An 11,819-nucleotide genomic window follows, 5' to 3' on the forward strand; every position below is an offset into this window, starting at 1 on the left:
GACGATCAGTTTTTCAGACTATAGGTATGCCCTGTCCAGTTCCACTTCAGTCGTGCAACCCGTTGAGCTATGTCATGATGCAGTCTAAGATGGTAGCGAGCTAACTTGAAAGGAGTATGGCAGTATTTATTACACTTATACTTACTCTTTATCGGTTTCCTTACGGAATCGTACCAGAACGCTAAATTGCATGGCGGCATGACTTTGCCGATAGAGAGGTAACTAGCCACGGCCGCAGCCTTCCACCAGACCGGACCAGAGACAATTTAGAAATTATGTGAATTCCCAAATTGACCTGCCGGAAATCGAACCTGGAACCTTTCATTTATACTCGTAACCGTGACCTTCTGCGCCAAGAAGGTCACGTCAAAACCTTTATAACCTTTAAATGAACCTTTGGTATGAACCAGTAGGTTTCTCAGAAGGTTAGGGTATCCTTCTGAGAAACCTGTTGGTTTATACTTTACTGGAGGAAAATGGGAAAACACGCAGCGATTTGGCGTGTGATTGCAAGTCCAAGTAGGTAAATATTGTGATCGTGTCAATATTAGTTACACCGAGGCCTTTGCATCAGTGATCGGTTAACCTGACCCCATATATTCATACTTAAAACCACAGAACAAGTAATAATATGTTACCACCTGCCACTTTTTGATTTACCAGCATCAAAAATACTGGTTTTAGATTTTTTACGGGAGACTATTAAAACAGCAGTGTTTTATGAAGATAGTTTTTATTAAGTAATTTATATTTATTGTTTGAAGAAACAGTTTTTAAAATGTCAAAACAATATTGAAACATTATTCTTACAGTATAGTACATATGCTTATACCTTATAGATAAGAACGATATCGTGGGCCATATCGAGGATCTACTAAAACTAAAAACTTTCACAGAAATCGTAAGCATGAAGGCATTTAGCTTTACCTCCTATATATTTTTTACCCCCGACCCAAAAAGAGGAGTGTTATAAGTTTGACGTGTGTATCTGTGTATCTGTCTGTGGCATCGTAGCTCCTAAACTAATGAACCGATTTTAATTTGGTTTTTTTTTTTGTTTGAAAGGTAAGCTAATCGAGAGTGTTCTTAGCTATAATCCAAGAAAATCGGTTCAGCCGTTTGAAAGTTATCAGCTCTTTTCTAGTTACTGTAACCTTCACTTGTCGGGGGTGTTATAAATTTTTAATTTACACTTGTTAACAAATAAAAATAGAAACCTAAAACATGGTTAACTTCATGAACACTATGGCGGTACCTTTAATGCGCGACAGGTCGACGTGGCAATCGGAGTATCAGGCCCCCCACATCCGCGCTTTCCAGGGTTAGCGCGGGGGCTGAGTTTGCCATGTCGACCTGTGTGTCTAGTGGGAGATTTTTAACCTATTCGATCGTTAACTGCGTTTTGTATGGAATTGAAACAGCGCCATCTAGTCACAAGAAGATGGCGCTGTTTCAATTCCATACAAAACGCAGTTAACTTTTACGCGATCGAATAGGTTAAAAATCTCCCACTAGACACACGGTCAACTTTGAAGAATGTTGAGTAAAATCTTCAATTTTGAATTTTGCAGCAATAAGTATGCAATAACAGGGCAATTTATTTATTTAGGTAAGTCGCTTTATTTTTCTCTTGAATTTTTTTTATATCCTTTATTTACATGTCATCTATGATATTGTCTGAAGTCCAACTGAATAATATTAGTTATGTTAGTTAAATTAATAAATAAAATTATTAATTAATAACTTCGGGTACGAAACCTAAAAAGGGAGGTAAAGGTAAAGGTAGGTGTAGACCTGCCTACTGTAGTGCAGAGTGCTACACTTGGATGATAAGGGAAGGTACCTTACGTGCGTTTTTACGTGACAACGTCTTATAATTCGATAGAGCCGGCTGCACGCACGAAAAACATGACTCATGCGGCGTTACCTCGCTCTGAGGCGTTCCATGTAAGGCTTGAAGTGCAAGCGAGAGCGCGGAACGAGCGACAAAGAAGCACAATCGGCCTTTGTTGTCACGTTCAACTATCGTCAGTAAATTTACCGACTTTACAGACAACCAATTTTTTCACACAATATGTCGCCTTTCAAGGCTCGGACTACAATAAAGACTACCCGATTGTAGATACATCGGTAACATTTATACGTAACAGTGTATTTGCTGAGCGAATAGTGAAATCACAAGTAAATAAAACATAACACAATTTTTATCTCGACCAGAACAAACGAAGTTATCAATATGACGGAAGAATGGCTGAAGTTAAATGTGGCATTGGGTATGACGCGCTTTATAGCGAAAACTACTTTTCCTATTTCCCTAATTAAAAACAAACTAAGTAGGTACATTATACACAGTATAGTACATACATACCTATGCGTGTTTTGACCCGCATTTGACCAGTTTTTAGGGGTTCGTACCCGAAAGGTGCCAATGAAACCCTATTAGTAATACTCCGATGTCCGTCCGTCCGTCCGCCTATCAGCGGGCTGTATCTCGTGAACCGTAATAGTTAGAGTTGACACATAATGAGTATTACTATTGCCGCTATAACAACAAATAATAAGAATTTCAAAACGACCACTGAAAATTAAAAATTGTTATTTCTTATATGATTTTCCATAAACCCATTTTTCAAAAATAATAAAAAATATACCTAATAAAATTATGAAGCCATGTCGAATAATATGTCACTTTTGGGTGTGCATACCTGCAATGTACGAACTGCAGCACAGTTTTACAATCTGTAAGTTAGGACTAAAGTTATACCAGAGCAAAGGTTTATACGTAAACCTGCCACCTTTCAGAATGCATATCGGGGTTTAGGTATTTAGGTATTATTTTATTATTAACTATAGGATAGGTGAAGAACCTAATTATTATTATTAAGAAGGATCTACACGTGAGTAGAGTTTGAAATAAGGTATTACATTCTGTAACAAACTTTTGCGCGATGTTGTTTATACCGAAACGCGTGCGAATTACAAATTAGGTACAGTTAGGTAGGTAGGTAGGTAAACCTACGTTTGAAAATGCGTATCTATGAATGCAATGCTTAAGTGGGAATAAAGCTGTAACAAATACTTATTTAATTTATATTTTCTGTTTTTAAGGGTTCCGTACCTTAAAAGAAAAGGAACCCTTATAAGATTATTTTGTTGCGACACCAGGTGACCCGCAAATTTTTAACCGACTTAAAAAGAGGAGGTCCTCAATTTTTCGGAATCTTTTTTTAGAGTTCCGTACCTCAAAAGCAAAAACGGAACCCTTATAGGATCACTTTGTTGTCTGTCTGTCTGTCCGTCCGTCCGTCGTGTCTGTCAAGAAAACCTATAGGATACTTCCCGTTGACCTAGAATCATGAAATTTGGCAGGTAGGTAGGTCTTATAGCACAAATACATATGAAAACCGCGAATTTGTGGTTACATCATAAAAAAAAAATTAAAATGTGTTTCAATTTTCAAAGAAAGATAGCTATACCAAGTGGGGTATTATATGAAAGGGCTTTACTTGTACATTCTAAAACAGATTTTTATTTATTTTCATGTACCTATAATAGTTTTTGATTCATCGTGCAAAATGTTGGGAAAAATACCCGAGTAATAATAAATAACCCTCAGTGCGCGAGTTTGACTCGCACTTGGCCGGTTTTTTATTATTAAAAAAAATACCTACCGAAGTACGTCGTGAGTCATGACCGCGGTTGCTTTGACTATGGACAGTGGACACTGGTCGGCGCCAGCCAGGTAACCTCCCAGTGTGCCTGGATGCTGCTGGTCCCTTTTGGATGCGTCCGAGGGGAAGAGCAGTGTTCGGGCCGGTGCGCCCCGGTAACATGGTTAATAATTTCTCTTCGGAGATATTGTTGGCTATGGCTAATGACCTGGCAGGGGGGGAGGTTTCTCCGCGTGTCCCTCTGACTAGCAGAGGGCACAGTGGATGAAGCGGAGGATGGGACGCGGGCGACGTGCGCGTCCCAAGGTCGGGGGACGCACTTCGTTGGTGCGTCCCGGAGGTGCGTCGATGGGGACCGAGCAGGTCCCCGGTGGAGGGTCTGCCTCGGCAGACGTCGCTGGCTGGGTCGCGGTTGTTTGCTTCGGCCGTTCCCGTGACCCAGTCGCCAGGCGACGCGCAGTAGCGCCGCTGGGGTTTAGTGGGTATTCCGGTCGCCTCTCGGCCGGCGAGTCCCACATACCCTCCCTCCGGGGGGGATGCGTAAATGCATTCCCCAGCGTCAACAAAAAAAAAAAAAAAGCCTGCCGCTCACTGCTTTTCGCAAGACGAGCCTGGGCCGTTAGTTATACCATTATCTGGACATAGCTTGACAATAATTTATTTCGCCGTTTGTGATTTGAATGAGGAACCCTAACTGATGCAATCGAATAAAGCAATCGATCATTGGACACATCGTAGTACGAGTAAACGGCACACTTCACCCGTTTATTGCGAGTGCTAACAACTTCAAAATCCAGGTCGTTAATCGTTACATTTATTTTATTAACCTTCGCATAATCAAACGGAAACAGATAATACCTACAGGATAGTATATAACAGTGCTACAATGATTCAGTGAAAGTTATAGCCAAGCTGAAACAGTGCGCAGACGTTCTAAGAAAATAAAGATTTCCTAGACCATGGATTGCAAAATTGGTAAGCTATATTAATATGAGATAATGTACATAAGTAGTTGTAACTAACTACGTGGTTGTAACTTATAACCGCGCGCTGAACTATAACGGTTCATGGGACAGGGTGCGGGTTGCGGAAATGGGACATTGAATTTGAGAGCCTTGCTTTTTACCCGACTGCGGCAAAGCCAAAAGGAAGGGTTATGATTTTAGCAGTTTACGTATGTATGTATGTATGTAAATATATGTTTGTAACCAAGATTCTGTGTGTTCCACCGTAGTGCCTCAACTACTGGGCCGATTTTGATGAATGAGATTGATTCGTCGCTCCGGGTGACATAGGCTATTTTTATACGAAAAAAATTGACTTAACGGAAGTGACATCAAAAAAGTGGAGGTCGGCAAAAAATTTTTTTTGCTATTGTATCGAGTGGGATGTCAAATGAAAGAGGAGAAAATTCTGAGCACATGAATATAAATGCACAACAGCATTAAAATATACCAAGCCGCAGAAAAACAATTTTACTCTAATATTTCATCGTTTATTAAGACGATCGCAGTCAGGTTTTAGTTTTCAACTTTATCTTGTTATGTCAGTAGTAGGTACCAGTGACAGTAGGTACGCTCACCCTTCCGCAACCAGCCGTCTACCTCACGAGCTGTTTCATATCTAAATCAGAGTGAATCGACATGTCAAATAACTATTAGGCTATAGTGACGTCAAATCAAAGAAAAATAGGGCTAATTTAGGGCTACCTAACGTTAAATCTACTAACAGCATACTAACATTAATTGATGCCTGCCAGTAACGTCGATGCCTAGACGTTTTGTTAGATGTTCCCTAACTGTCATGAACTGTACCTAGGTAGGTAGGTACTTTTTATAACAAAGTTTTGTCATTCTATGTATAGGCTCCTCCGTAGATGTAGATTGTAGACTGTAGAGTACTAACTTTTTTATCACGCGGATGGAGGTCGAAGTTTACTTCGTCCGCATAATATAAGTAGTTTATAGCCTACCACATAATACAATGTAGCTCTTTCAGTGAATTGATTCAAAATCAGATTATTAGAGTCGGAGATAAGGCCAAGGAAGTCAACCTCCAGGGATCACGCATCCAGTTATCTACCTCTTCCAGTCCAGTCTCCTTGACTTGAATCAACGTTGCCTTTATGCCCGTACTAGCTGATACCCGCGACTTCGTTCGCGTGGATCTAGGTTTTTAAAATTCCCGTGGGAACTCTTTGATTTTCCGGGATAAAAAGTAGCCTATGTGCTAATCCAGGGTATAATCTGTCTCCATTCTAAATTTCAGCCCAATCCGTCCAGTAGTTTTTGCGTGAAGGAGTAACAAACATACACACACACACACACACACACACATACAAACTTTCTCCTTTATAATATTAGTGTGATTCACAATCATTCCTATGAGGTCTCACAGTGCGCTCGAACGCATAGAGTAGGTTCCACCAATCAGATCATTGTAAATTGACGTGATACAGTAATCTGATTGGTGGAACATACACTGTGCGTTCGAGCGCACTGTGAGACCACCATAGTAACGTTTGTAACAATCGCAATCGATTGATATGCGTTATCACAACTAATGTCTATAGTGCCTACCTAAAGTTTTTATTTTATTTTTCAGTGTTATTGCTAGCGATCGCTGTGACGTCATGCGCCTGTCTCCCCGAGCCCGCGGGCCCCTGGACGTTGGAGCCCAAGTGCGCGTGCGGCAGAATGTATCTGCCCGTCTGCGCCACGGACGGCAAAACTGTCATCACTTACAGCAATATGTGCGAGTACAAATGTGCCGCCTCATTTTACCAACAATTCCTTGGAACACACATATACATTAAAAAGGAAAACGTGTGCGATGAACACGATACAGTGGGGAAGAAGTACTAAAAAGACTTAAGTATTTTTGACAAAAATAAATTATTAAATATGTTTATGCTGTAAATAATATTGTCTATTCTCGTTTTAAAATAAATGTGTGTATTTTACCTAAGCCTGTTTTTTTTTATCATCATAGCCTCTTTTATAACTAACTGTAAGTAGGTGTATAGAAATTATAAAAGTTTCATCAAAATCAGTTTGTTTTATACTTTGACTTGTGGCTTTTAAGTTTTTATATAGTTACTACTCGTATGATGCACCTAATTAATCTGATTACAATAATTGTATCTGTTTTATATCCTATCTTATATTGAAATGATACCATTGGCATTTGGCATTGATATAAATAATAAGTACTTACCAACAATTCAAGTTGATAAATCTTATATTATTCAGGTATTATATACTTTGGAGTAAATGATAAGTACAAGTTAAGTATAAAGTTGATAAAATATTTATTCCTACAAAACACCTTGATAAAAAAACCTATTGAATACAATAATTAATAAATAATATTAATAAATAATTAATAACTTAATACAAAATCAAAGAGCTAAGTAGTATCACAACTTAACCACCACTTCTCTTACACCAATATAATATATGTAATATGTATGTTTCCAAAAAGTTTCACATGAAAATTAAGTTCAAAATTCCCTTTCTAAGCACCTCTTAAAGTTACCAGGTACCCTAACCAGCCGGGCGATTCAGAACACTCGATTCGGTAAGTTATCGTTCGATAAGACGTATTTTTCAATGAAGAGTACGTCTTATCGAACGGTAACTTACGGAATCGAGTGTTCTGAATCGCCCGGCAGGTCATCAGCCATTGATACACCCTACACTTAATAACTATTTATGTTGGAAATGTTTGGAAAGGGGCATTAACTCAAATTCTAAGCACATTATGCTTAGGATGTGAGTGGATTGGGTTACTGACAAAAGTATATTGAGAAAATATTTGAATGCACTTTGCAATATTTCCTTAATACCTATTGCAATAGCAAAGTTTAATTTGTTGTAAAATCACAATATGTTTGTGTTTTAGCTATACCTAAGCTATACTCAGAAGGTTTGCTATGATCATTTATATATTTTGTACCTAGCATTAAAATGAAAAAAACATTGAAAGGATAAGTTATGTGTTTGATGTAGAATTTCATAAAAAAAAATATAAATATGTATCAACAGCAGTGTATTATATAGTATACATACATGATCAACCCATGAAGGGTTTAGGCCATAGTCTGCAACGCTGGCCCAATGCGGATTGGAAGACTTCACACACCTTTGAGAACATGGAGAACTCTCAGGCATGCAGGTTTCCTCACAATGTTTTCCTTCACCGCTAAAGCAAGTGATATTTAATTGCTTAAAATGCACAACTGAAAAGTTAGAGGTGCATGCCCGGGATCGAACCCCCAACTTCCGATTAGGAGCCGAACGTTCTAACCACTAGGCTATCACAGTTTTTCTTTTATATACAATAGTATCTTAAAATCATTATTGCAACAGCCCTTTTTGTAGAACTTGTCTTATAATCAATCCTAACATGTCATGCTACTATCATGAAACCTGTGCACAACAAATAATAAATGGGAAATCATACTAGAACTTGTATTACCAAATCTTCCAATCAACTGTTACATTACTATCAACTGTGAGTTACATTAGTGTAACTCGTAATAATGCTAAAAACATCTGTAATCATGTTACTATCTATAAATTAGTATAAAAGTTAACAAATCATATATCAATTCACATCCCAACTAGCCTTGCTATTAATTACAATTTTCCTATAAGGTTGAGCAATTTACTATTTGTTTTCATAGTTTTGATGGCATAAGCTCATCTAGTGTAAAGCCCTTCCTCATAAAGTCCACTTTGTAAGCTTCACTGGGTAAAAAGCATTCCAAAAACATATGGGTGATGAAACCTGTGATGCCCCATATTTTGTGTTTACCATGCAAAAATAATGGTAAAGGCATTCCATTGAACATTAAATGTCCATGGTTTTCTCCATTACAGAATACTGACATGGGCACGGAAAAAATTTCTTCCACTTCATGTATATTTGGATTTAAATTTTGAATGTCTAAGTTCTTAACTAAACCAACAACAGGGGTTATCAGCATAGTCTTGTCGCGACCCTGCACAGGGGACATGGTAGACCAAATTTCCACATCTTGCGTACAAATACCGATTTCCTCTTCTGTTTCTCTCAAAGCTGTCTCAATCTCCCCTTCAGCCTCTTCCATTTTCCCCCCCGGAAATGACACCTGACCACTGTGAGCTTTCAAATTCGAAGATCTAAGGGTGTATAATAAATGTACTTCTCGATTCTGGACGAATAAAGGCAGCAGAACAGAAGCTTTATACTGCGGCTTCACTCCCGAATGCATAAATGCAGGTAACTCTTTTAATTTCGCTATACATCTCTCTCGCGCTGTATTTGATAGTAACACTTGAGGTGATAGTGACATAATACACTCCTAATCTCAATTTTCTGTAACAATTACTTTTAAAAATGAAAACTTTAGAAAATTGAACTTTAACCTTTTTCTTCTCATCAGTGCAAAACACGCTTGACAAAGTTGATTAAAAAAATACGAAAAGTAACAAAGACTAAAATAAGTAATAACACGCAAAACTGCAAAAAACAAAACACTTGTCAAAATCAGCTGTTGACAGTTGACACAGATTAAAATATTCGAATCCGAATGTGATCCGATCCGAATGAACAGCTGCAGGAAATCAGCACCTAATCAACACGCAGAACCAGAACCTACGCTGAAGCTGGATAATTTATTTTAGAAACCATAAACCATCATATTTTATGTTATTGGTCTGTGTTAGACATGCATTAAACCATGATTCTCCGGATTCGTGGTCTGTGCATTAAACTGTTGACGTTACGAATCACGCTCACGCATCGCTCACGAGATCTTGGGTATAGGGCTCGATTATCTATGACGAGATTTTAGCTGTTGATGGTCAATCAGGTTCAGAAGGGCTAAACAAAGACCTTATAAAGGGCTAAAGCATTGGGTGGGCTAGGCTAAATGATAGAATACAGAGCCGTAAAGCCAGTTGAAAAAAAATGTTGACAGATCACTGTCAAACGATTTAAAAAATTAAATGTCATCCATTCACTGTCAATGGACTTCGTCTGTGTTAGCGTTTGCTGGCGCGCGTGCGGTGCCTTTTTGGAGTGTTTTTTTTTTTTGTTAAAAGTGGCTGATTTTGTGTCTCACTGGTGTTTTTTAGTGCTAGAGGCTAGAACCATGCTGGAACTGATTGGGAATCACTCTAAAGGGGTGCCGCGCGTATGTCGGCGAGCGCCGGTACAGACGAAGTCCATACTTATATAGTTTCCCTAACTTGTAAATAACTATACAAACTTCACATTAGCTTATCTTTAAAAAGCCATACGAGAGAAAAAAAAATTCACTGTCAATCAGCGAGTAGCGACGGCCGACAGCGGACAGATGACATCGAAAAAAATGTCAGTCAGAGTCACAGAAATCACATCACAGACCAAATTAAATTATTTGTTTAACTTATTTTATACAATTAAAAGATTGACTGTGAATTGCTGAGAAGAACTGTGATTTTGAAAGTGATTTATCTGAAAAGTGAACAAAATCAAAAACGCAAATTATTTTTAAAGAAAGAAAGAAATCATCATAATTGTCTGGTCCCTAGAAAGATTCAAAAAATTGAGAATTAATTACATTACTATGTGAATATATGTGTACCTATATTTTATAAAGATCGCTAACTTATCTACTAGACTATGAATACTGCAGCGTTTGGGCTGCAAAACATAATTTCGCTAGCATCACGCGAAAGATGTATGGCGAATTTGAAAAAGTTTCGTGTGCCTTCAATGAACAAAACAGGAAACCCGCCTTCTGCGACCGCTGCAGTTTTAATACCTCTTTGCAACGTTAAAGATCAAACCTCTATACTTTATACTGTGAGAGCTACGAATTTGAGAAGTGATAGTGGACATATATCATTTCCCGGTGGGAAAACAGACAGAAGTGAGTCACCTATTGAAACTGCATTACGAGAAACCCAAGAAGAAATAGGATTATCACCAAGCAGAATAGATATATGGGGCTCTTGTGAGCCAGTGCCAGGTAGAAAAAACAAAATAATGATCTCACCAGTAATAGGTTTTATTCAAGACCTACAAGAATCTGACTTGTGTTTGAATAGAAGTGAAGTAAGCGAAGTATTTGCGGCTCCTTTAGAAATACTGTGTGATCCAAAAAATCAATTTTACACACAATTTAAAAATGGTTATATTCTTCCAGTGTTTGCTGTCAAGGAGTTCAAGATTTGGGGTGTCACTGCTTACATGACACATGTTTTCTTAAGTTGCTTATTGCCAAAGAATATTTATAGAAATGATTGGATGAGGAAAAAAATTGTTATTCAAAACTGATATCAGTTTACTGTATTTTTAATAATGACATACTTATTAACATTAATTTTATACTGTCTTGTTAAAGAAACTTCTTGTTATATTTGTATACAGTTTATTTGAAAGTACAAAAGCTACATATCACAAGCAACAAGTTTTATTTAACTATCACTTAGGTAAAGTGATTTATATTATAACAATGCAAAGCAAGCAATATTTAAATACTTACCTATTTATTATTCTCTATTTATTAATCCTACTGAAATAATTGAGATTCCATAGCTTCATTAGTCTTAAAATAATTGATTTAACAGGGGCATTGAGATCAATGAATATGTAGGCATAGTTCTTGCAAATTCATGAGCATGCATGAACTTTAGTTGTATACCATGCCTATCCAACCATTCAGTCCGAGCAAGCACTCACCAATGCACACATTTACTTTTACCAATATGACTTAGGGCCAATGCACACTGGAACGGCAGCGCCCGGAAGCGACGCGACGAGGCCGGAGGAGGCCGTGGCCGCCTGCGGCCTCGCGTGGGCGCCGCGGACAGTACCACTGACAAGACGCGCGTGGGCGCGAGGCCGCTCACAACCTTTTCAAGCGATACTGATCCTTTAAATATGGAGATAAAGTTTAAAATTCTTTCACACTGACAATGCTCGCCGCGCCGCTGCTGTTCTGGTGTGAATCAGCTATAAAACAAGCATTAACCACACACTCGTGAATTGCAAGAACTATACTATGAAATTATAGTATTTTGTTAAGAACTGAACAGATTGGTCTTAAAAAAATCTATAAAAAAGATTCAAAAAGAAGTTCAAAACAATGATGAATGGAAAAAAGGAATATAAAAA

The 11,819-nt window shown here is 38.0% G+C and overlaps 3 protein-coding genes across 3 annotated transcripts; 2 read left to right on the forward strand and 1 right to left on the reverse strand.

The window, feature by feature from the left end:
- Positions 1–4,259: 4,259 nt before the first annotated feature.
- On the forward strand, positions 4,260–6,904 carry LOC123873581. Its single transcript, XM_045918463.1, has 2 exons — positions 4,260–4,646; positions 6,276–6,904. Exons 1-2 carry the CDS (start codon positions 4,631–4,633, stop codon positions 6,533–6,535), a joined length of 276 nt encoding a protein of 91 aa, XP_045774419.1. The 5' UTR covers positions 4,260–4,630; the 3' UTR covers positions 6,536–6,904.
- A 1,028-nt stretch (positions 6,905–7,932) lies between these two features.
- LOC123873574 (mitochondrial coenzyme A diphosphatase NUDT8-like) lies at positions 7,933–9,193 on the reverse strand. Its single transcript, XM_045918457.1, has 2 exons — positions 8,151–9,193; positions 7,933–8,060 (listed from the first exon to the last, which is right to left on the reverse strand). The coding sequence occupies exon 1, from the start codon at positions 9,007–9,009 to the stop codon at positions 8,353–8,355; it is 657 nt and encodes a 218-aa protein (XP_045774413.1). The 5' UTR covers positions 9,010–9,193; the 3' UTR covers positions 7,933–8,060; positions 8,151–8,352.
- Positions 9,194–10,000: 807 nt separating this feature from the next.
- LOC123873573 (mitochondrial coenzyme A diphosphatase NUDT8-like) lies at positions 10,001–11,294 on the forward strand. The gene is made up of 2 exons (XM_045918456.1): positions 10,001–11,000; positions 11,285–11,294. Exon 1 carries the CDS (start codon positions 10,323–10,325, stop codon positions 10,977–10,979), a length of 657 nt encoding a protein of 218 aa, XP_045774412.1. The 5' UTR covers positions 10,001–10,322; the 3' UTR covers positions 10,980–11,000; positions 11,285–11,294.
- Positions 11,295–11,819: the final 525 nt, after the last annotated feature.

The sequence above is a fragment of the Maniola jurtina genome, chromosome 17, assembly GCF_905333055.1.
Source record: "Maniola jurtina chromosome 17, ilManJurt1.1, whole genome shotgun sequence".
In the NCBI taxonomy this organism is placed as follows: domain Eukaryota; kingdom Metazoa; phylum Arthropoda; class Insecta; order Lepidoptera; family Nymphalidae; genus Maniola; species Maniola jurtina.

Coding starts and splice junctions, on each gene's coding strand:
- LOC123873574 (XM_045918457.1), bottom strand. CDS start 9,009: ATGTCACTATCACCTCAAGTGTTACTATCAAATACAGCGCGAGAGAGA.
- LOC123873573 (XM_045918456.1), top strand. CDS start 10,323: ATGAATACTGCAGCGTTTGGGCTGCAAAACATAATTTCGCTAGCATCA.